The following is a 25,515-nucleotide window of genomic DNA, read 5'->3' as shown; positions in this document are numbered from 1 at the left end:
TTAAGGTGGTTCATTTTACTTTTTTGTCATTTTCCAAAGTTTGATTTCCTTTGAAAATTTATTCTTATGAATAAATTTGACAATTTCATTGTCATGCATGCATTTTTGATGGAGCACAAAGGTGCATGTATGGCATTCCTCAGTTATCTGCTCCTACTTGGCTGGATGCGACATGCAGTTATATCTATAGAGAAAAAAACCCTTACATTTTCCAGTTGAATGTTCACGCTATATTTTTGAAAGTCTACATTTATATATTCTATCAAAAGATATCAGCAACATTATTATCACAACACAGAAGACTCTAATATTGCAAATGGAAGCTATGTTACTGTTACTAATAATGAGTTTTTGCCATATAGTTATTTATTTACAACTTCAGTAACGCATGCTGTGAACAGTTTCTTCCAGATGTTTTTCAAAGTAGAACAGAGTTTGTTTTTTAAAATATGTATTCCTATAAATCAGTATACAAAAATATAAAACAAATCGTATATTTGGGGAAAAATGGCAATGCCAGAACTAACACACACATACATGTACAGAACTTTTTTTCAGTTCAACAGGAATTAAGCCTACTTTTTATCCTTAGGATTACTTACAATATAATTATCAACCAAAAGGAATGCTACAGATCACCTTCCAAACAGTTATGAAAAAGAAGGAAAATAGAAATAATAAATGTAGCTTTTAATGATAACAGTATAACAAAGCTGCAACAACAAGCCATTTGTAAGTTATCATATATAGAAAAAAAACTGTAAAAAAAGACAAATAGCTTTCCTTTTAGTGGTTAAACCAGAAATTATCTCATATTGATATATTCAATTACAGTAAAATAATGATAAAATATAACAAAATCACAAAATCGTACTGCATTCATAAAAAAAGCACAAAAACTACTGTACTGTACAAATATTGGCATGTAACTTAGTTTCTACAAAAGTCAGCTAATTATGATTCCTAAATTTTGTTATTATTTAATTTTGTATTGCCTATGAATAAGTCAAGAGTAATGTGACCTCAAGCCTATGACCCTAAAAGTAAATTAAGCCATCCTAACACAAGGTATTAACATACACAATTTCAGATGTTAAGCTGTGGTGTACTATAAGACTTTGACCCTTCACCATAACCAACTTGGCAAACCATTAAAATCAAATTAAATAAGGCAACCAATTATTAATTTTTCAAGATACTACCACCTATCATTGAAGTTTGTATCCTCAAAATATTTTTGCATATTAGACGTAGTATTGTGATACAGATAACTGACTAGAACATCATAATTTTTTTTTCTCATATTAGTACGTACATGAAATGTGCATACAGTGCATAATATTATAAAATATCTTCACATACGAATGGATGAATTTATTCCACTTTAACACTTTTATTGCATATCAGCTATTTTCCAAATTATGATTAAATTAACATGAATTTGCAACTGGTCTGATGAAGAGAATGTAAAAATCTGGAACATATATGTTGGATGTACACATACAAAATTTATATATATATATATATCTGTACTAATACTGTATGTATTAACACTTGAATCACAGTTATGCCTTTATTAACTAATTCATAAAAGATGTGAAAAAATAAGCATAAATAACTTAAATAATGAGAAGTAACAACATTTTTATTTCTCCTATACTGACTAAACTTTAAGCTCATTGGCTACAACACCAAATTCATTCAATATACTCTTTTGTTATGCTGAAATTACTTCTTTCTTTTCAATATACTTTGGGTACAAAGATAAAATTTGGCAACTGTAATTACTAATAGTACATAAAAATAAAAATTTTGTTCCACAAGTAAAGCTCTTTTCCAAGTTTTATTTTGTTGTATTTACGAGAGCATGTCAGCTATTGAACCTCCAAATTCTGCAAATTACTAAACTTCAACTATCCATGCAACTTACATAGACCTCCTTCAAGAGTTAGAAATCCCACAAATTAGGGAAATTAGAAATAATCCCGTTGTCAAACCATCTACACCATGAAAATTGCATTTCATCTCTGTTCAATATATTTACATATTCAAAACTAATGATTTCATACTAAAATGCAACTGATGTAGTATATGGAAAATATACTGACACCAATTTCCTATCCTAACGCTGTATCTCGAACCAGTAACATAAACATGGTCACTCAAAAAGTTATACTTTGTGATAAACAGCAAAAGAACAGATTCTAAACCTAACACACTTGCCAGGCCTTACCAAATGTAATTGCAATAAATTATTCTACCAACAAAACATGTTCGCTTGCAAAATATGGAAAAGCATAAATGTGTAATCAAAAACATATATTCAAAACTCTTGCTTCAACTTTACTTTAAAAGGTTCTTTATAAACCTCAAAGCAAGTTTATAAATATATAGGCAACTCTAGTAGATGGGAGTTTGTATTTTCATTAAACATAGTTTTCTTCAAGGCGTAAGAAAAACTTGAGGTTGACTTTACAATTAACTTTTTGGTTCATGTGGCACAGTCAATTCTGTCCTCATACCAATTAAGTAACCTAAAATAAAATGTCACATACACAATCTTTAAGTCATCGAAAGTTTAACGTTTCCAAGAAGTATATACTTGACACAAAACGTAATATAAAATGGTGGGCATATACTGAGATTCAAGTGCTATATATATCTCAACATAAAAATGTGACACACAAGTATACGTACATTATATATGCAAACACTCAGTGCATGAGAAGGCATGCACACACAGCTATGAAAACTACATGCTAGATAATGATTATTAACTGTACTGACCTCCACATTCCAAGATTCATTCTAAAAATATAACAACATCCACATTTTGTGGCTATTCAAACACATCTCTGACAGTCACAGCCTACATCTTTAATGGGAAAGCATAAACAGAATTTAGCTAACCCTACCTTCTCTCATGAATCATACTAATCCTAACTTAACAATCTCTGTAAGAGGTACAGTTATACCAACCCCCCTTGAGCCTGATCCACCATTTCTACCAAAGAGAATTTCAAACCAAATTTTAGAAACTTTAACTTGGTGCCGATTCTTCATGCATTATCTTAAATGAATAAAGTATTATTTACTTCATGTCCTACAACTAAATAAAACTATGTTTATGAATTGCATTGAAGACCATACAAATGGTAGCTTATGATAGATTCACCTGAACTAAGAAGGGTCATGGATAAATATGATAAAATATAAACTTTCAAGTTTATAGGAAAATGATCACATCTTTTCTTCTGCTACTTGTTGAATGCAGATGCAAAGAGATGTCATTTCAAACAGCACCTTGATCTGTAACTCAACAGACGTGTTTCTCCGCAGGTGAATGCCTTCAATGTGGAGAGAAACCCCCACTAAGACTTGATGTTGGACTGGTAATGAGGTTAGTATTGTTAAATGTCCTAGTTACTTCTTCCAACCCTCCAGTGAAGTTACCATTTTGACAATTTTCTATCACTTTGTTGACAAACTCTGTAGTATGGCCAGCAATTCTTTGTCCTGCAAAAAACATAATATATTCAATATTCAATATTATATACACAAAATGTACGTTCCCTTAAATTGTAACTCAAAGTGCTGTGCATCGGTTGATGAATATTCTGGTTTTTACACTACTTATACAAAAGTGAAATAAATATTCTAATATCTATTATTAACCCTTTCTTATTTATTCTAATATCTACTATTAACCCTTTCTTATTTATTCTAATATCTATTATTAACCCTTTCAGATCCTGTTAAGTTTGAAGTCACGTAAACTTCATTCCTTGAGACAAAAATTTAATTATCAATATTTTGATGCTGGGTAACTTTAGGAAGGCTTCTGAAGTGTTGAGTATATTCTAACTCTACCCACTATGCAAACACAGACTGTTCAAAGATAATTATCATTAAATCAGTCAATATTACATAATCATGACATTATTTGCCTATTTTTCCTGGTTTTTTCTTACTTTTTGTTATATTTGCCAAAGCTAATATACAGTAAAAAGGAGATTCGTCATACTTTTTCAAGTTGTACCACAAGGAATTTACAATTTTTTTTGTCTTCTTTCTAATACGTACTACTTATTCCTGTTTTCAGCTAACTTCAGCTCAACATTCTGACTATATAATTATGTATACTTAATTTTCAAAGATGCTAAACTTGGTTTCATGAAGAAAATGCAACCAACAGTCTATCACGAAGAGAAATTTACAGTAAACGATACAATTATTTCTATGTTCATATGTGGTTAGCCAGAACAGAATGTGCATAACTACAGATGAGTTTTGAATCATATTTTCCCCTCACCCACTAAAATCTAATTGCTTAACTGTTCATTAAAACTGCAGCTAGCCAGAACAGAATATGCATAACTACAGATGAGTTTTGAATCATATTTTCACCTCACCCAATAAAATCTAATTGCCTGCTCAATAAAATGCATATAACTTACTATTCTTCATTCTCACAAGTTTCTCCAAAGTCTGCGTCATTTGTGCCTGCTGACCCGGAGAAGAAGAATCGTGCGCAACTTGGAGATGCAAGGAACTGACTTGTGTACCAGCTGCTCCACCTTCAACTTTCTTCAGAAGGAATGAACGTGCCTCTTCAATCAACGTCAGTAAACCTTTATGCTCTTGCTCTAAACCATACAATTTAATCTTGTTGGCTTCATGCTGAGCTTTTTTCTTTAAACGACAGGCTCTGAAAATTTGACATAAAAAGGCAATGATTTCTCAGCCTCACAAAATAACAATAATAAAAATATTTAGTTTATGAATCAGTTACATCCTCAAAAAAATTCTACAACTTTGTAACATTATTTCTTCTCTATAAAACAGTTGCACTTCCAAAACATATTCAGAGCCATATGGTTTGATATTGAAAGTCTCCCATGAACCACATTATATTAATCATAAGCCCCATTCACTATAATCTGTATATGTAAGTCTAGAAGATTTCTTGGTTCCCCCAGTCTTTTGTCTGTCAGAAAAACAAATTTGTTTCATAATACTTGCATTCTTCATTGTTCTCCAGAAGTTTGCTTCACAGATGGTAACTATACCACTGCTTGTCATTCATTCATTTTCTTTTTCACAGAAAAAACTGAGATCAGTCATAAGAAATACAATTCTTCATGGGTCACGATACTAATTATTTACTAGAAGGTGAAGTATGTCAATTAGAAGTCGCAGCTCGTGAGATGAGATCTTTACTATCATTAACTTTAAACCTAAAGTGGATGTCCATACTGCTTCTTGGGCGAGATCTTGCTGATGTCAAGAAATATTTGCTGAAATTTTATTGTGTCCCAAACTGACTGTAAGTTTAAAATAAAGTTACATCTCCTTTCAGGGGAACTGTTCATCCAAGACAACTCAAATTCTTGAGTAGCCTGCCCAGAGTACACTGTTTCAGCCCAATGACCAATACAAATTACCAATAAAATTATTCTAATCATACACTGATTGCCATGATGCAATACTGTATATGGAATAAATGTTAAGAAACTGCTTACCTGGAAGCCAATTTATTTTTCTCCTTGCGAGACTTTGGTCTCACATTGAAAGGCAGCTCCGATACAGGTGTCATGTCATTAATAGTCTGAGAAGGAAAAAAAAATTACTTAAAAAAACTTGGATCAAAATTCCATTTCAACACAATGAATTCTTCTATATTTACAGGTTAACATTGTGGATTATCTATAAAATTGTGCATCAGCAGTTTTTAAAACAAACAAAGATGATGAATCACAATTTTACAAAGTAGTACTTCATAAACTTCAATGGTGATTAAAGTGCTTACCTTATTAAGTTTCTCCAATTCTCTACCAATGCTCACCAGCTTGCGAGGGTTTGGTGTAAGATCATTACCGTCTCCTCTCCTGGCCTTCCCGCTGAAAGAAATTAAATGGGTACAATGCCAGAACCCAAACACTATTCAATTTAACATAATTACTTACAACTGTTTTGAAAAACTAAATTCCCACTTTCAACTGAAATGCCTGTGTACGTATTTTTTAACACTAGGGGAAGTACCATTTACTATCCTTGTGTGACACATTCTTGATGATAATAAAGGTTCTTGATAGTGTACCTACATTGCTTAATGACTTTTTCTTTCGTATATTCCCTTTGGTTTCTACCAACCAAACTGTTCCACTTCTTTAACTGTATCTTCCTCTGATTTTCACCTTTCATTTAAGAACAAATCAATCTGAAAATATTTATGAGTCTACAAATGACTCAGTGGTTTCATTAACAAAATCATAACAATACAAGTCTATAAACAAGCAGTCCTGTAGCTGTACTCTGCTGCATTCCTTGTGTGACCTATTTTTTGGACAGTACCAGAGGTTCAATGTTTCTAGTGCTCCTTAAGTCCACAAATGTACTCCATTTTGCTTCTTATTATTCAAATTCCCTTTGCCTCTTACAACTTATTTATCATTCTTTAATTTTCTCCTACTTTAGATATTAGAGAACAAAGTCTATGGGTGAGACCATCATAATCCAGATATGTGGCTCATTGGTCTTGTTAAGCTATCTATATGTTTTTAGTGGTCTTGTCAAACTATCTATGTGTTGTTATCTTAAATTGGATGGACTTTCTGATTGAAGTTGCAAATAATTCATAAGCTTCCTGCAAAAAGACTGAAAACTGCACAATTTTAAAGTTTAATTAAATTAATTGAACTCCCGAGTCCTCACAAACATACCACTGTAACTATGATCCTTTAACAAGAAGATTCTTACCTGTGTTTAATGCCCTGTATAGAACACAAAGGCGAAAACACTGGGTCCATAACCGATGGGAGATTGTGAGGGTCTTTCTCCTGCTGGTTAATGCTGACACGATGGCCTTTTGGTCCCTTTGCTTGTACATTATACTGCCAAAAATACCTTTCCTTCTTCCCAAGGGAACCAGATACACTCCCAGTGTCTTCACTAACAACAGAATCTGTTGAAGAGACATCCATAGCTCAAAAAATGGCAAGCACCAATGATAAAATTTACCTGTCACAGAGATACAGTTTATCCTTCATTTATGAAATGCAACTTTTAAAGATCTGGATATAAATATCTTGTAGTATACTACTGCTTTTCAATATAATACATATCAATTACACAAAATCCGAAAATTTTAATTTTGTACACTTCTAAAGTCTGAGTACTGTTAAATAGCTTTCCATGAGGTATGATGAAGGAAAAGAGCAGCTAATCTCACGATACTTGCCATTATCAGACTCAGAGTCATAATGTTCGTTATCAGATTCATCCTCTGAATCAATGCCTTCATCAATGGATAAGTCATGGGCAGCAGGGGAAAGGATACCACCAACTAGAAAGACAACAAAGGCATTTGATAAATGGAAATCATTGCTTTCATAAAACAACAGTGAATAATAAAGTTATACTACTTTGCACTTTGACAATGTAACTAGATAAATCATATCTAACTAATAAAAATGATACTAAACAACATGATGACTGCTACATCAAGACGAGAGAGGCGCAGAAGAAAATAACAGTCCAAATTCACTCAAGACATATACCCACAGAAAACGAAGCTTGAATAGCTATTTGGCCCTTAGTCCATTTTCAGTGTTAAAGGACAGACAAATGAGGTTTCCAATTTTTACAGCTAAACTCAATTTCCAGTAACTGCCAACCTTATGCAATCCAGGTCACCACATTCAACTTTAAACTGCCCCTGGCTCAAATATGGATCCTAAATAACAACACACAAAATGAAACTTGCTGTTTTCTTAAAGTAAATGGAATTCTAATGAACCTGTTATATCTGCTCCAACACAAATATTCTAACAAGGTAAAATAATTACTATTTCAATTCTTTGTATATATGCTATACTGACTACTACTTTATAACATAATCATGATCAGTAATGAACCCTTGTAAAAGTTCAGCTTTATCTTACCTCATTACCCTATTCTAGTCTTAAATCTATGGAATCTACAATGGGAAAGTTAAAAAAAAAATCAAATTTGTTAAAATCATGAATAATCATCTAGTAAATTTAACAGATTATCAAACTAATAATAAATTGAAAAAGATTACATGTTTTGCCAAAGAATAACCGTTTATTATAGTATCAACCTTTATCATTACCGCAAAAGGAAAAGCATGTTATATCAACCTTTATCATTACTAAAATTCAAAATACAAACCTGTACTTAGTGATGATGCTGATCCACCATACTCCTCTGCCAGAGATCCAGTTGACAGCAAGTGCTGTCGTGGTTCTCTACGCTGCCATGCTTGCTCAAAGGAAAAATTGCGAGTTGGTGCTGAAGATGAAAGCCTGGCAGAGAGTAAGGGATTAGCAGCAGTAAGAGAAGTTGGTCTTGGTACTGACTGTCCCATTGGTGGTTCTTGGGGAGATGGTACTCCTTGTGGTGATGCTACACTGTGGGGAGACAACGGGGTGGGAGAACGCAGCAATAGCTCTTGCAATGCTGATGTAGAACCAGATGCCTGAGAATGTTGTGGCTGAGAAATATTTTGATGTTGGTTTGAGCCTGGGCATTCCTCAATACTGCCTAACTGGTTGTTGGCTTGTTGTCCAGGCAGAGATGACGATGTTAGGAGTGGATCCCTCCACCCTCCTCCCTGGGGAGGGAATGATGAAGCTAAGAGAGAATACAAAGAGGAGCTTTCTGGCTTTACTGGTTGTGTCATAGTTGTTGGGCAGATATATCCAGAACCAGTGGGTGTTGAATACCCTCTGTTGCACATAACTTCATCTGGGTGAACAGTCATCATCGTCATTGGGGAATTGGGTTGTTCCATTCCAGTACTAGAAAACTTTTCTGGAATTAGAAGGTCATCTAAGTTAACATCATCAAGAATGTTGTTCTCATCAGTTGAATTCAAACCAATAGAATGATTTGGAAGAAGGTCATCAACTCCAAGAAGATCATCAAGTGGTTCTAACTTGATATCCAAGTCCAAATCCATTGACTGTGTCCAAAGGGAAGGAGAGTTTGGCCCAGCTGGAGAGAGACTGCTGTTGTCATTATTTGTGGGGACAGTCATACCTGTGTTATTCTCCCAATAAGGGCCTAAACTGTTACTTGAAAGTTGGTTGGGGAGTGAGCTGTGCTCCTCCATATGAAGAGCCATTGAAGAGAGGCCTGAAAAAGGATTTGTGTGTTGAGGAGCTCTGTTTCCAGGACCTCGAGGGATGGGGACACCCCCAGTCATGGGTGTGTCAACTCCCATTCCGTTATCACACCAATCAAACAGATAGTCACTCTGAAAAAAGAAAAAAATACAATATTAGTTATAATAACTGAGAAGCATTTTCTTACATCTGTAATAATATTAAATTTCCATGGGATTTATACAAAATGCTCAGTTCAACATCTCATTTAAAAAATTAAAAACTATGAGCTAGAGCCATCATCACACAAACTATAACTTTTCTTGGTTAACCAAAGCATTAGGTAGATGCAATTTGTTAGTGACTTTTGCACATTTAAAAAATTAGAAGAAAAAAACACAAAATAACTATTTAAAGCACTTTGTTAAAAAGATTTAAAATCATGACATTTAGGTGAACAATAAACGTTAACCATTACTCCAAATAAATGCTACTATTTTGCAGTGACTACGTAATATCAAATAGATGCAATTTATTTATATAGAATGAGTCATAAACTGAAATATACTTCATGAGTTAATGAAGAAGAATCAATGAGCAATTTAATTTTCAAAGCAATTAGTCCCACTGGACACTTTTGTAATGTTACTTGCAAAAAAATAATGTAATTGAATAAAAAAAGAAGAAAAAAAACCTTAATTCTGAGAAGTTACTCTTGTAACTTTGACATTATATAAATTGTGTACCTTGTGAAAACTATATGTCATTTTTCTGGTCATATGTTCTTTCAAAATTTAAAATAGTTTTTATAAATACAAATATATTTGGTGAATTTTTTTTACATGCCAACATATAACATATTTTACAGTATGTATTCCATCCCAAACTAGAGGCAGTTCCTCCACAAAAAGAGCTGTGATAAGATGGTCTCAAGGTTAGGTACAATGTACCTATGGTTCTCTGCATTCCTACAACTGTTGGAGCATTAAAAAACTGTCTGTTATCTGTTACAAAAGCATTTAACAGCATCAACTTTGTGTATGATGCCAGAACAATTAAAAAAAATAAAAGTGAATTGAGACCTTACCCTACTTTTCAGCATGTACTCAAGGGGCTGTTTGCCCAAAGTCTGTGTATTGTGTGAAGTCTTGGTACACACCCAGATATATTGGGAAAGTGGAACTGTCTTGCACTTGAAGAGTTTGAATGAACCTTAACTTTCATCCTTAGCAGAATTTTACTTGTGACTCATTTATTAAAAATATTATTTGAGCAAGATTCATTTAGCAAAGAGAACAAGAATCTGTATTATCAATGCAATTTTTATGCATCACTTGTCCTGAAACTTATCATTTTCCTTGCTTCAACTAAATCTTTGCTTGCTTGCTTGCTTGTTTGTTTGTTTATTGAGTTACAAGGATTAGGATGTCTAAAAGACTTAATAGTCCATCTGAGGAGACATCATGTGCTCACTTATCTCTTGGAGCAGGCTTTACTGTTCATTCACAGTGTCCTAATGACTTCGTCTAGCTTTCTTTTAAACTCTTCCACACTGTTGCTGTTTACAACTTCTGGTGGCAGTGTATTCCATGTGTCCCATATCTTGTATGTAACGAAGTTCCCACACTGGGATGTGTTGTATCTCTTCAGTTCTAGTTTCCATCCATTATTTCGTCTGGTTTTCATTTAATATAAATAGGTTACAGTCTCCTTTTGTTATGCCCCAATCGTCGTGTTTCTAAGCCATACATGTTCAGGCTCTCTAGTCATCTTTGGTGAGAGAGAGAGAGAGAGAGAGAGAGAGAGAGAGAGAGAGAGAGAGAGAGAGAGAGAGAGAGAGAGAGAGAGAGAGAGAGAACTACAAGAACAAAGGTCAAGGCTATGCTCTAGATACCCAGAAACCGTGGCATGTAGTGCTATTAGCCACTGATAATAAATAGAATCTGGGTATGTAAACAACTGGAAATTGGGTAGGATGAATAGCAAACGATTACTATAAAGAAGATGCATTTTCATCTGATGATATGCTGGAAATTGAGTCTGATACACTCCTCTCTTATCAACAGTTTGATTTCAAAGATCAGTCAACAATCAAAGCAAAATCTGGCTTTAATACACATTTACCACAGACTAAGACAATCTGAGAGTCAATTTAGATTAGTATCATGCTATACGTATTTCATCTATCCACCATGACGTAGACTTGTTTATATTAAGCATTACTGTATTTTCAAAATCCTTTTAATAACCATATCTTCTGCCATGAATTTTTAACTCTATTCACATATTTTGTCTGCACGTAGTATGTATTGTACTGCCTGTTCCTCTCACTAAGCTCAGCCTAACATAGTTCTATATAGCTCTATTAGGTGATATGAACATTTTGCTGCCCCTACAAGAAATAGCTACTTCTTGTATATGGATTACTTTCTTGTATTCACGAGCCATTTAATGTAAACTTTATTTATACAGCACTTAAATGTAAACCTTTCAGTAGGATGATTTCTTTAATTTATTTCATGCTTCAATTGACTGTGTGAACTTTCACACAGTCACACACATTAGACAATGAAATGTTAAACAATGAAACAAAAAGGGATCATGCACGAAATTCAATCAGTATATATATTTTCCTATATATTTCCATGTTTGCTTAAGTTTACACTTTTTAATTCACACTATTTTCCATTCAGCTGTGCATACAGAAGGAAGTGAAGTAGGGAAAATGGCTGTAATGTGTGTTGAAATTTACCTTTAATGTTACAACTTAGCAAATTTGAAAAAATCAGTCATTCACAAACTCTGAATTGCTGTGAATACAAATTCTGACATAATCAATCTCAGATGTGTTGCATGCAATTTTGCAGATGACACTAAGGGCCAATTTTTGCATGTTAATTTACAATTTTTAATTAGATGATCTATTTATATGTTTTTCACTGGATTCCAGCCGCGATATACAACTTTTTCATACAATACGTTTGAATTTACACTTTAAACCTTTAAAACAAATACATATTGTTTAACAAATCCAAATGACTGAGACACTACCTATCCCCCAACTACCAATGACCATGATCACGTACGTATTCTGCTATTAACTACACCAAAGATAGCCCCTGCAGAGTACATATTTTGCTATTAACTACACCAACTGTATCAAACAAAATTTCTTGTAAACTACTGAGATAATCCAGTCTCATGAGTAACTCGCATGGGAGTGGGGGCAAGGCAAATGTATTAAAGCTCCTCCTATGTTGCCAGACAAAAGGCCAACTGATCATGACAATGATGATCAACGCGCAGAGGAGGTGAAATTTACCTATATAAATCTATACTAAAACAATATAAAGGATGCAGTGTTAACATTTAAAACCAAGGTATGAAATAAGACTTTTCTAGGGACTAAATTGTAAATGGACAAATAAAATTTTCAAAAAATCACACAAATAAAATCATAATTATTTGGAAGATGGCTGTAAGTGCAATAGAGTTTAGCATGACAAATAATGCTACACCCACTATAATCTAAATGAGAGAGAGAGAGAGAGAGAGAGAGAGAGAGAAGAGATGAGGAGAGAGAGAGCGAGAGAGAGAGAGAGAGAGAGAGAGAGAGAGAGAGAGAGAGAGAGAGACTCAACAATCATTTGGAATGAATGAAAGTTATGATCTGCATATTCTCCAATCTCTGTAGTAAGTCTGGTACTAAATCTCATAGGAAAACTTTTCGCACACCTCCCTCTTCAGGACTGAACATGTAAATTGTAAATATTAATACTCCATAACTCCAAGAAACAGTTTGACAAAGGTTGCCAGTGATAATTATTATTATTATACATTATCAAAAATTACAGTTCACTGCCAGAATGCACATCTGAAATTCATGTCTGTTGCAGAAAATAAAAACTAAGAGGAACTTTTTCCTCCTAATTTTATTACGGGTTGTTTTGGGTTTGTTTGTCTGTTTGTTTCTATGGTGTTTTTACATTGCACGGAACCAGCGATTATTCAGCAACGGGACTAACGGCTTTACGTGACTTCCGAACCATGCTGAGAGTGAACTTCTGTCACCGGAAATACACATCTCTGACCCCTCAATGGAATGCCCAAGATTTGAAATCGCTGCCACCTAGGGGCAGACCAAGACCAAACCGACCACGCCACTGGGGCGCTCAGGTTGTTTTGGGTATTGCAATTGATTTCGTACATATTATGGTAACTCTTTTTGTTATCATTCCATGATTTTATAGACTGCTGACTTGCTGTGTCCTTGAATGTCTTTTAGGGTTTTTGCTAAATGTTTTAATATTATAAGCCAAATTCCTGTTCAGCTGATATACCCACTCCCAAGGTTCACCGAATGTAGCTTACAGGAAACCTGCTCTTGAACTAAAACATAAGCCTGGGGTTTATTTCATCACCAAACATGTATTAATGAAGTAATTCCTGATGCGATTGTCCCTGTTACCTTCCAAATCTCCAGAGCGTATTTCACTTACTTTCCTTTCAAACCTTCTATTGCTAACTACATTGCGACAGGAAATCTTGATTCACTGTGCACTTTATATGGATTTCACAATTAATGCATTTTTACTTGAAATTATTTAGCATGATATGATTAAAATGTAATATACATACGACTGTTAGTTGTTATAGTGCATTACTCTCAAGACATCTTTGGCACAATGGTCTTATAATAAAAAAAAAAAGAGAAAGAAACTCTCTAGATACGAAATCTAAATAAAAAAAATCAAGTCAATCTATGGCAATAAACTTTTACTGTACAGTAAAATGGATAATAACTCGGCAATGTTTTGTACTTTGTTGCCACTCTAAAATATTTATATACATCTCTCTCTCTCTCTCTCTCTCTCTCTCTCTCTCTCTCTCTCTCTCTCTATATATATATATATATATATATATATAATATATATATATTACACATACATACATAGGCTATACTAAACACATCCAAGTTAACAATGACTTCATGAAATTCACCTAAAACTCATTAATGCATTTAAACCTGAAAACCAAACAAGCGAATGGTGTAATTTCATGCCAGTGCTTACCAGTGGAAATGAGTCCTTGGCATAAAATAGCAACAAATATTGCTAATGTATGAAAGAACTGTACATAGATGAAAGAACTGTACATAGTTTTATGTATTTAAACTGGGGCTACAAATTTCATGACAATGATAGTTACCTTACTTGACTTAATTAAGTACGATAAACGTTTCGCTCAACAGGATACAACAGATAGCTAACTATAACGAATATCAGCATTAGAACTTGAGGATTTTGATTGAACGTTTCCGGAGTGAATTATATGTATGGTGACACTGTGTGTTATCGGGGGAGAGAGAGAGAGAGAGAGAGAGAGTAGAGCGATGAGAGAGGAGAGAGAGAAGAGAGCAGGAGAGAGAGAGAGAGAGACCCATATTCATTCAGAACGGATTCGTGGATCCTTCTGTCGGTGATCAAAGCAAGAAGTAAAGAGCGCAGGGTGGGAAACAACACCCAAAGCAACAACAGCACGATCGAGGCAGAACAACAAGTAGGAAAAGATGACTCCACGTGGCTAAAATGTGACCTTGAAGAGCACTGGCAGGGAGGGCTGGAGGGCGTTGGCGGAGAACGGGGGTTCCTAGAGGGTGGGGGTAGGGTGGGGGGTACCACTATCAGTTAGGATGCCTCTCGCTGGACTGTAATTTGAGTCATTTTTTAACATGCAGTAATGCACAGGTGAAATTAGTATACATACAGTAATCCATTAAATACTTCAGTCGTTTTTGCCTTCGGCTTATCGTAACAAAAGCACAGGGGCTTCCATCGTAAACAAAAGAATTGAATACAATTATGGCCCCGTCAATTCTATACAGTTTGCATAAACACATGATAAAACGCAATATTCATCCGAAAATTTCGTGTGAGCAAAGACGATACGTCAGCACAATAAAGTCTGCGTTCACAATTGTCTTCTCTAGCCAAGTGTCATCTTCCCTCACTTAAATATGTCTAAGTTTGAGGGTACGTTGGTCTAAGCAACTGTACTCTTAATAAACTTGTCCTAGTAATGCTCACTAATACCCAGCATACTTCGTTACATTGGAAAACGAGAGAGAGAGAGAGAGAGAGAGAGAGAGAGAGAGAGAGAGAGAGAGAGAGTCTGCTCCCTAGAAGCTATACGAGAGCAAAGAGCAGCATTATATCACGTGCCAAGCCCATCACGTGGAGGGTGGGACCATCCTGGGCCGGTGCCTGGGAGGGTTTGTGTTGCATAACATGGCCTACGGTACATCCCCCTAAAAGCCTCCTCGACACCAGGAGCGGCCAGAGAGATTTATCGACACGATCATGTTAGGCTACGAACAGGCATCGTATCGTGTTTTCTTCCTCTGCTAAAATAACCCGACAAGAAGGATCGGGCTACACACTGGTTCGGTGTTCAGGTAGCCTACTGACCACATTTCCGGGCTGTACAAGATTGGTTTTGGAGAGACGAATATTTCAGAAAGGAATTTAGCCTTGAATAGGGTACATGCGATAAGTCAGATTCTAATGCTCCTAGGTATAATGTAATGTCAGGGTACAAAGCATTTTTGGGTTTAGATGTTTCCAATTCGGCCACAGAAGAAACCAACTTCACGATTTCATGCACATACAAATACAAGTGGAAATTTTATCGTGTAAAAAAAAAAAAAGTTATTTAAAATTCTTTCAAATCAGGTGCTTTACATCGGCTGATCCTTCCTTGCCTCTGCGTACCGAGTTTACTTGAAAAATGAAACTCTCATGTCACAACATCTGATAAGAAATAATTGCGCCATTCACTACAAGACAATCAACAGAAGTTGAATACAAACAGCATCAGTTATCAGGTAAATAACAAGATGATAGACGGAAAAAAATAATACGTTCTCCGAGACACTGCACCAGTTAATTATATTGTTTCTTTTTAAACTGGAGAAGAATCAGTCGGTGCGAATGGATACTTATGGATACTTTTGGTCAACGAAAAGACCACAACACGCTTCGCCATGGGTGTGGTGACTGACTGGTTTAGGATGAATGAGAGAGCCTAAGCCACCAACCCGGCAGGATATTATCATCAAAAACAGCTGCAATTCGTTTACTCGAATGAATCAATTGAAACCCCTTACAATAAACAGCCTAGAAGTACCAATGGAACAAATAGTTTCGTTCTCCACGATTTTTTTGTTACGATATGCAGGCATATTTCAGCAGTTACTGAATAAACAACACAGACCACTCCATTTCATTCTGCAATGCAGTCGTAACCATTATTTTTTTTTTTTAAAGACACTCATGAGTCTCGTTATACATCATCAGTTTATTTTTGAGACAAAAACAAATTCACAAACCTGTCGGACAGGCTCTCCTAGGACAGCACACCTAGTGAGAAAAGAAAAAAAAAAAATATAAAGTGGTAAAAGAAATAAAATTTGTTGTAAACATAAAAGCCATAAATCTACTGAAAATTCTACTACTTATAAAATAAAATACTAGCCTAAACAGCTCGCTTTTATTATGCAATTGATTATGAAGAAAATCCGTCCTTGAAGTATCTTCAATCGTACGATATACTTTCCATAATTATTAACAAACATACCCTCAAGTAAAGTATGCGATGCGCCAGAGGGTTTGGCATAAAAAAGAAAGAAAAAAAAAAAAACTCCCCCACACGAGCCTCAAAAGTTTCACCATCTTTACCAACTGGGAAAACAGGAAGCTTTCCGCTTTTTGCCACCAGAGAATTCAACTGAAAATGAGGCACAATTTTGTGGGTCCATTGCAAATGCCCATAACAAACAACGTGGGCATAACACCTGTCACACTCCCTCCTCCTACATACATATCAAAACACGAATACATGTATAAATGAAAAAAGAAACCATTTAATACCAGCGGTGTTTACCGAAGCAGTCAAAAGTATATCATCGTCTATAATCCGGGAGGAAGTGACACACGGCGAATGAACATTAACTGATCAATAAGTGGGAGACAAACCAACGACTCATCTTCATCCAATGCATGACTGGCGGGAAAAATAAATAATAGTCCACATCTTGCTCGTGAAGCAACCAACATCTTTAACTAAACTGTCGATCCCGTATGGTAAAAAGGAGACACAGACCATCTTTCCCTCACGGTGGCAACGAAAAGATTTTTTAAGACTCTTCAACAAGGAAAATCAAGTAAATAAATCAATACCCTAAAAATAGCAATTAAAAAGTAAAAAAAAAAACCATATCGACCTACAAATATATATTAAATGCATGTCATTGCAAATATGATGGCAAGTCATGAGACGCTTCCCACGCGTAATATCTTCAACTTTAGTACTATCTTCAATAAAGCACTTTTCACACCAAGCAACTGAGTCCCCTCCCACAAAAACAACACCAACAACGTGAACAATAACAACCCAGAGCGTGAACTCCACGACCCCGTGAATCAATAGGACTTCCTCGCTTCAAGGTCACGCCACGTACACGATTTCCCAAGCTAAAGGAGGCAACTCGATGCATGCATGCAGTTTGTTTGCAATGTTATGACGTCCTCCGAAACACGGACTGACTCCTGTTCCGCGTAAATATATATAATTGACATAAGTAAACAAATGGAATGAATTTATAAGATTAACATAAAAACATAAGAGGAAAATAAAAGCATTCAGTTTCAGCCGAGAGAAAACAAGCAAGACTTCTCTCTCGTGAAACAGTCACCAGCATAGGACTAACATCGGGAATTTGTGTGAGCAAATGTTTACGTGTATAAAACAGTCGTGTTCAATGTTCGTACCATCCACTCAAACATAACATTACGTAATGGCATCATGATCTTCTGGTATACTTCAAAGATCTTTCTGGAAAAGCAAGAGGTTCACAATTCCTGCGCGACTCTCCCTTGAGTGAGCAATTTGATAACCTCTGGGCGAGCACAGTTTGATCCCCCTTCATACAGATCAGATTAAGAAAAAGAAAACTGTCTTTGAACACTTTCCCATTTTCCCATTCACAAACATATTACTCCCTTCGCATTTTTAAAAGGAAGAGCCAAGGTGAACAAACTAACGGGACAGTAACTATTATTTTTTTTTTCAAAGACTGTTGCACAGTCAAGCCAACTGGGAATTAAAGTCACTAAAAATACAGGAACTTCTATTTTGACCGGCCCTGAACCGAGTAAAATCAGGAAGGGGAAAAAAAAAGTCTCTCACGGTCACTCTATGTTACCAGATATGCGTTAACAATAATAGTATTAAAAAACACTTCCTATAATGTTTGCCATCCTCAGTGAATTCCTAAATTTGGTATCACATGTTGCAATGATTGGAGACGGTCATATTATTGACAAAAACAAAGAGACAAGTATAAAACTACGTGTGTTGGTTTGAATGTCTACATAAAATAAAAATAAAAATCAATATAAAGCAACAGATTCAGCTTTTGTTGAACTTACCATTGTAGTGGGGGATTTGGATTCATACCCAAGAATTAGCACTCCACCAAATTCCTGAAAAAGAAGAAAGGCTGCTTTTACAACGGATTCAGTGAAGGACGTCTATACCATAACTCAAAATAAGCAAACTAACTTGACTAGAAGTCAACTAGCTTGAAAAGCAAGTTTTAAACTGAACATAACCTCCGTTAGAAATATGAAGAAAGCGAACAGTGTATATATATTTATATATATGTGTGTGTATATATATATAAGATATAATAATAAATATAAATATATATATATATATATATATATATATATATATATGATATATACATATATAGTTTAATTTATTTATGCCAACAGATAACCCGTTTTTTATTATAATTATTCATATGTAAAGAATACCGGTGAACAAGCCACTATAAAAACCCAAACTCCCAAAGAATTAGACTCGAGTAACATCAAAATTGGCCACAAAGAAAGTGAGTCAAATTACCCTGAACATATGATATATGCAAACATAGAGACTAAAATAGAGACTAAACATCAGTAAATACTTAAAATATTAATAGCAATAAAAAAGAAATAAGGCAAAGGAAAGCATCCTCCTTCCTGAGAGGTGAAACATTCGTATCCAATGAACAGAGTAGAGATGGTGATGCTGATGACATACCGAGGGAACAGCACACAGGTACAGCAAACAAATGCAGTTGCTAGCCAAAGCCCCATTCGCCCCCAACCCCTCCTTGAAATACAGTTTATGGAAGAAGACCAACAAGAAACTTTCAAAGATGGTTAAAATTTTATATACCACACCTGGAGAAATATTAAACCCCACTTTGAACATTTTTATTTTCAGGAAGAGAAAGAGACTCTGGGCTGCTGCTTACAACCAAGCAGGAAAACAAGCTCTAAAAAGTGTGCTTGAAGTTCTTGAGAAAGTTATTAATATAGAAAACGGAAAAACCCCATTTCGTCTTACACGGTATGTTAAAGTTGTGTGAAATATAAAACAACAAAACTTGAGTAGAAGAAGACATACTGTCGAATATTTGGAATCACTGAGGACAGTGTCATCAGCAAACACGAATCGTGGCACTATTCCAACTGGTCCACAAAAAATCTTGGGTCTGCTGAAAGTCCGACTCATAAGCTGCTGATTTCACCACTTATCAGGTCTGGCATCCTTTTGTGGCTAGGAGCAGCCCGGAACTGCTTTTACCAAGAAAACTAAGTAGATGTAACGAAACCTGCATTTTCTGTAGACTGTATTATACAGTAAATACCATGATAAGCCTAGTTTATTTTTAAAAAATGAAATAAAATCAAATAAAACAAAGCTATGAAGGAAACTCAAGTACAGAACTTCAACTCTCAAATTACAAAAAGTAATTATGAAAGCCCAGAAAGAAATAGTACCTATAAAAGAATATTGAACTTTTCAAAATACAATGACTACAATTACACGTAGGACTACTAAGAAGCCGAACTTGAAAATGTAAATATGAAAGGCTTAAATATAAGGTTAACAAGTATGTTACGGTATATAAAAATCTTCTACTAAAAAACAAAAAAAATTGGGAATGAAATAAAAATCAGAGAAATATGCGAGATAACAAAAAGTTGACGACGTTCACGGGAATTGAAATTCTCGATATTACAGTCCTCAGGTGTAGAAAGAACTACATTTCCAGTCGAATCAGTAAAACATTGTTGTAATACTCTTAATTCGTTCGTAACCATTAAAAAAATGTGTAAATAAGCCACAAAACAAAGCTACCAAACTAAGCTGCGTGAGACGGCCTCTCAGTGAAAAAAAGCCTTGGGTTTAGCCGTACCAAATTAAGTTTCGCCAAGGGGCTAAACTGACTTTTAGAGCGAAGGGCACAAACTATTATGTTAGAAGAGCTGAACAAGAAGGAAGTACCGATTGCTGTGAATATACAATATACTTATAAGCCTCGGTTATGAATACACAAGAAGGGACGGACAACGAAAACGTTTTGGGTCGTGATGACACATGAAAAGCAGCCAATCAAGTGGCATTGCAATTTTCAACATCAGGGGAAAAAAAAGCAAAGCCTATTTCCAAGAAGTTACTCAATAAATTCATCAAAGGCTTCGAAATGTCTTGTAATTTCAAGGGGAAAAAATAACTGTTTAAAAAGATTAAAAGGAAAAATCTTCGGTCTTCTAATTAATGTTTCCACGTCAACCAACAGGAATCAATATCTTGGGGTCCCTTGGACATCAATAAAGTGGCAACCTCCCAATAAACACATTTCCCGCCACTTCAAAATCTTCAAGTTTCAAAATGAAAGAAACCAAGCTGAGGAGTAGGGTGTGTGTCTGTGTGGGGGGTGTAGGGGGCTTTTGAAAATGGTGGCAGAATAGTCACACACTTGGACTTTATGCCCTTGAAACCCTCTAGAGCTCAACCTCTACGATACCTAATGGCAACCAGGTGAACAGACCCACCGAAGCCTAAGACGTGAGGGGTCAACTTTAATCAGCATTCCAGCAATGTTCGTGTTACATGAGTGATATTGTGTGTTAGTCTTAAAAGATTCAAATCAAACGGATTAAGGGTTAATTAGGAAGTTTGATAGATCCACCTCTTGATTGTAAATCGCCACACAAATACTGAACCGTGTTGTAGCATAAACACAGAGCCTTATACAGCTGCTCACTTATTTACTACCTGGCTTTGTCTGAAAGTGAGCTTGGGCTCATGATACAGAAAGTGAGAATTTGGATCGAACTGCTGTCAGACCATGGGGAAACGACTCACTCATTTATGACTTCTGGAGCGCGACATAAAATCTACTTAAACATGATGGATAACTCGCCTAGTTTCCTACCAACAAGGAAGTCACAACAAATGACAACGGAAGGAATCAAACATCCCGTCAAAGTAATGGATTTCAACTTGAATCTTGCTATGAGTTACTGACTAGCTTTCCCTGTTCCATAAGAGGGTGGGCAACATCATAAAATATTAATGCTAACAATAACAATGATGATAAAAATGTGCTAATCAAAGAGTACAACGGCCTTGCCCAGCCTCCTTCCGCATTAGTCGCTTGGCCTCAATAGAGCTTCACAAAACACGAAAATACATCTGTCATAATTAAAGCCAATTCATATTAGGTCACACAGATGCGCATATTTTACTATATAATTATGTTTCTCATGCTTGGGTGCAACATGTATTGGTGGCATGAAATGAAACGATTATCCATTGAACATTTTGTGCACAAACACTAATATGCCAACGAAACACTGAGAATAAATTGAACAATAAAAGAACTTTAACATATAAGTGGCTCTCACTATTATATATGTAGTAAAATGCTAATGATAAAACACACACACACACAACTAATGCAGGTGTCTTATCCTAAGATAACATCTAACTCGTACTCAACAGTGGAAAAACAAATATCACAGCCAAAGAAGGATATCCTCTTTCATTCCAGATCACTGCCATTTCAAACTTTGCCAGAGATAAGAAAGTGTTACACAATAACAACATATGTAAGAATATATTAAATCACATTCTCTCTCCCTAACACCCCGTGTGGGATATCACTTGGATATATTGTGCCACTAGAGATCCTAACTACATCCAGCTCAGTTTAGCTTGCACGTAATCACATATACACAAATACAATTACTATTTATACAAATATACGAATTAAAATATGCATAATCATCACTTCGTGTCAATATATGTATAGCACATTTGTTCGTGGGCATACAATTAAAAAAAAAAGAAAAAAAAAACCATGCATACGACTAGCATACACGACTATGAAGCCATGAGCCCTCGCTTCCGTTTTACTATATAAAAAAAAGGTTTCAGTTGTTTGTGCGTGTGCGGTAAACAACTGCGATGACATTTGAAAGGTCCATCCATATTTCAATCTGACCTATCACCCCTTCAGCTGACCTACAGCCATGAATGAGTAGCGGGGCTAAGGTGATCTTGTAGTCTTGGAGACCTTTCTAAATATAATATGATTTCACGAAACTGCTGACTCCTTTTCTTCTGTCCTTTTGTAATTTCAAGTGTAAGCTGTGTATATTGCTCAATCATATATAAGACTTATATAAGACTTACTAATGACAATTTAACATCTAGCTAACTCACTTTTTATTGGAAAAAGATTACACCCAAAGGTGATTTGTGATAAGCACCCCTACCCATGTTGGATTGGAACTAGGATGACACTGACTAAACGCTGTGAATATGATATCTCTCTAACCACTACAGACGTCTTCATCACCTTGGACAGCCTCATAAAGTCAATGCGAGTCGGCCGGGGGGGGGGGGGGGGGTTGATAAAGTTGTTCCAAATCCCTACTTTCACTAAGCTAGCTTAGTAATAGGTGAGCCAAAGTTGCCAAGTTTCTAAAACTAACAGATCATTCAGTGATATTCTACCCGTAAAGATGGCAATGTCGGTGCTGCTGAAATTCTCCATAATGTATTTGTTCAAGTTTCAGTCATTAAATTCAATATTTTGAACAAAGGGCACCCAGGTTGCATCCATGTTGGCAAAGAAACTACGCTTGGACCGAGAACAAATTACGACAAAGTTTGTATTACTTTATCGTATCGTTATATTTCACGTATTCAACAAATACCTAAATTGAAAGCTAATAACGAGATCAAGGTCCTACTTTTTGACGACACTTTCTCTATTATAGGAAACGTTAAGTACATATATAATTTGTCACAACCTAGTAAATTCAAGATAAAACCAATCGATCTCCTTCGAACGAAGCTTATTGAGCTTGTCTCCGCTGCAGGCTATCCAACATTCTTCCTTAACCATATCATTCCTAAAAGAAGGAAACTATTTACTTTAAGGAGACACGCCTTTACTTAACCCTTGCTTGACACGCTAATCATTTCCTATTGTTATGAGCTGGCTAGAAGACAACGGAGGGTCCAATTTCCTGGAAACGAATGCAAGATTCACAAGAGGGTGTAACTGCAGTGATCTCAAAATCAAACGACAACATTCTAATTGTGACTGGAATGAATTTATATTATCTCTAGAAGTAAACATGCATCTATATTAATAGAGTTCAATTACATAACGTTACTTAATGCAAATGTATACAAAACATCCTACGGCTGGCAGTGATGGATCACACGCCAGGGCTCAGAGTTCGACCGCAATGTAACACACCAATACTGCGCCATCTCACCTTTTAATAGTTTGAAGATTTATCGTTTAATTCCGAGCACTTTATTGTAAATAATCACTCGCAAGTGCCTTGATATCAACTCACAAAAGATACAATGCTAATGACACTGATTCACTTGCCACAGACAGGCACTAATCAGAACATGAGCACACTACCACCTCGCTCTAAGATTTCTCTTTCACTACTAAACTCTTTAACTCTTCATGTGACAAGGGAGAAGTGACGTCAACGCAACATGGAGCTATGATTGGTCAGCTCTGCAGCTACATATCAGGAACCAATCACAAGCCAGTTAGAAGGGGGTGTGCTGTGTTTACGTCAGTGCTGCCGAATCTTTCTTCACATTTTATATTATTTTTTACGATTTCACTTGAGATAGGATAATTCTCAGAGAATATTTGTCGAATAAAATATAATAATTATAAGAAACCAATGTTATACGCTATTTCAAAGCCACGAAATAACTACAATAAATATCACCATTTAACATCTTACCTCGAATGCCATCGAACGAACGAATAAATGCAGCTCGCAGGCTGTTATGCCAAACTTCCACAACAAACACTGTCATGACAAGAAACAAGGCTTAGAATCGAATGAACTCCTACGGAAAAGTAGAAATAAACCTCTCCTATTTATCCGCGTGAAAGACTGCAGCATCAGAGAGGCCTCTGTTACACGTCACAAGGTAGACATTTGGCAATGTTTTTGGATTGCGTCAGCCGTGGTGCGAGAATGGTCCGAGCAAGTGGCAGAGGCAGCATGTGAAAACACATTTTGCAACAACTGGTACCCAGTATCCAGCAAAACCACGATTTCTCAGAAAAGGTTCGCTTCTGGTAAACAGCTGCGGGAGAAGTTGTTGGATCAGGACATTGTCAACAAAATCAAATACCTACGTGGTTTTTCTGGCGCTGTGTGGCGCATATCGTCAACAAGAGATTATCAAAGAGAAATTTTATTTATGAAACAGAAACAATGAAGTAAAACGAAAATATTGTTAGTGATCAATGTAAAAGAACACTTAACAAAGACGAATACATATTATTCAATGCTCATTGAAAGAGAGGAGGGATTAGATCCGTTAGCTGCAGGTGTTTTTGTAAGATCCTTTATTTTTTTTTTAATCCTGTCGAAATTTCGAAGCAGACTGAAAAAGACAGATAAAACCAAATAGTGTATGTTGTGCTGGACTTATCAAGATTATCTCTAGTTATCTCTGAGCATCGCTGCAGAAAAATGGCTGATAGTTACGTATACTATGTGAGGAGAAACCCCTGAAGCCTGTAATCTTGAATGAGACATATGATATTAAAGAGTAAGGAAAAAAAAAATTAGAAGTCTGACGACAAAATTTCTTAAGCAGCAGTCAAGAGTGACTTTCTGTAATATGATACATAACCAGTCTATGTAGCGGCGACTCATTCATACTGATACATAGGTAGTGTGTATATATATATATATATATATATATATATAGATATATATATATATATATATATATATATATATATATATAGTATATATTATATATATATATATATATATATATATATATATATATATATATATATATATAATACATGGTGACGTAACGAGTATGTTAGACTGCTGAAGGTTGTGTTCAAGTTAGTAAGGGAGTGCCAAACCCGAGTCTATTGCAATGATGACAGAGAGAAACCTTAAAGAATGGT

General features: G+C 35.4%; 1 protein-coding gene across 2 annotated transcripts; it reads right to left on the bottom strand.

Moving 5' to 3' along the window:
- Positions 1 to 207: 207 nt before the first annotated feature.
- LOC135208785 (protein CREBRF homolog) lies at positions 208 to 24,007 on the bottom strand. 2 transcript variants are annotated; one of them, XM_064241307.1, is made up of 10 exons: positions 23,822 to 24,007; positions 18,617 to 18,670; positions 16,516 to 16,546; positions 8,194 to 9,280; positions 7,241 to 7,345; positions 6,760 to 6,964; positions 5,810 to 5,900; positions 5,523 to 5,608; positions 4,458 to 4,708; positions 208 to 3,516 (listed from the first exon to the last, which is right to left on the bottom strand). In XM_064241307.1, the coding sequence occupies exons 2-10, from the start codon at positions 18,640 to 18,642 to the stop codon at positions 3,350 to 3,352; spliced, it is 2,049 nt and encodes a 682-aa protein (XP_064097377.1). In that variant the 5' UTR covers positions 18,643 to 18,670; positions 23,822 to 24,007; the 3' UTR covers positions 208 to 3,349. The 2 variants fall into 2 exon arrangements, with proteins under 2 accessions (XP_064097377.1, XP_064097378.1); XM_064241308.1 differs by lacking the exon at positions 16,516 to 16,546.
- Positions 24,008 to 25,515: the final 1,508 nt, after the last annotated feature.

Source organism: Macrobrachium nipponense, chromosome 35 (assembly GCF_015104395.2).
Source record: "Macrobrachium nipponense isolate FS-2020 chromosome 35, ASM1510439v2, whole genome shotgun sequence".
NCBI lineage: Eukaryota > Metazoa > Arthropoda > Malacostraca > Decapoda > Palaemonidae > Macrobrachium > Macrobrachium nipponense.
This window is presented reverse-complemented; position numbering and strand designations above follow the sequence as displayed.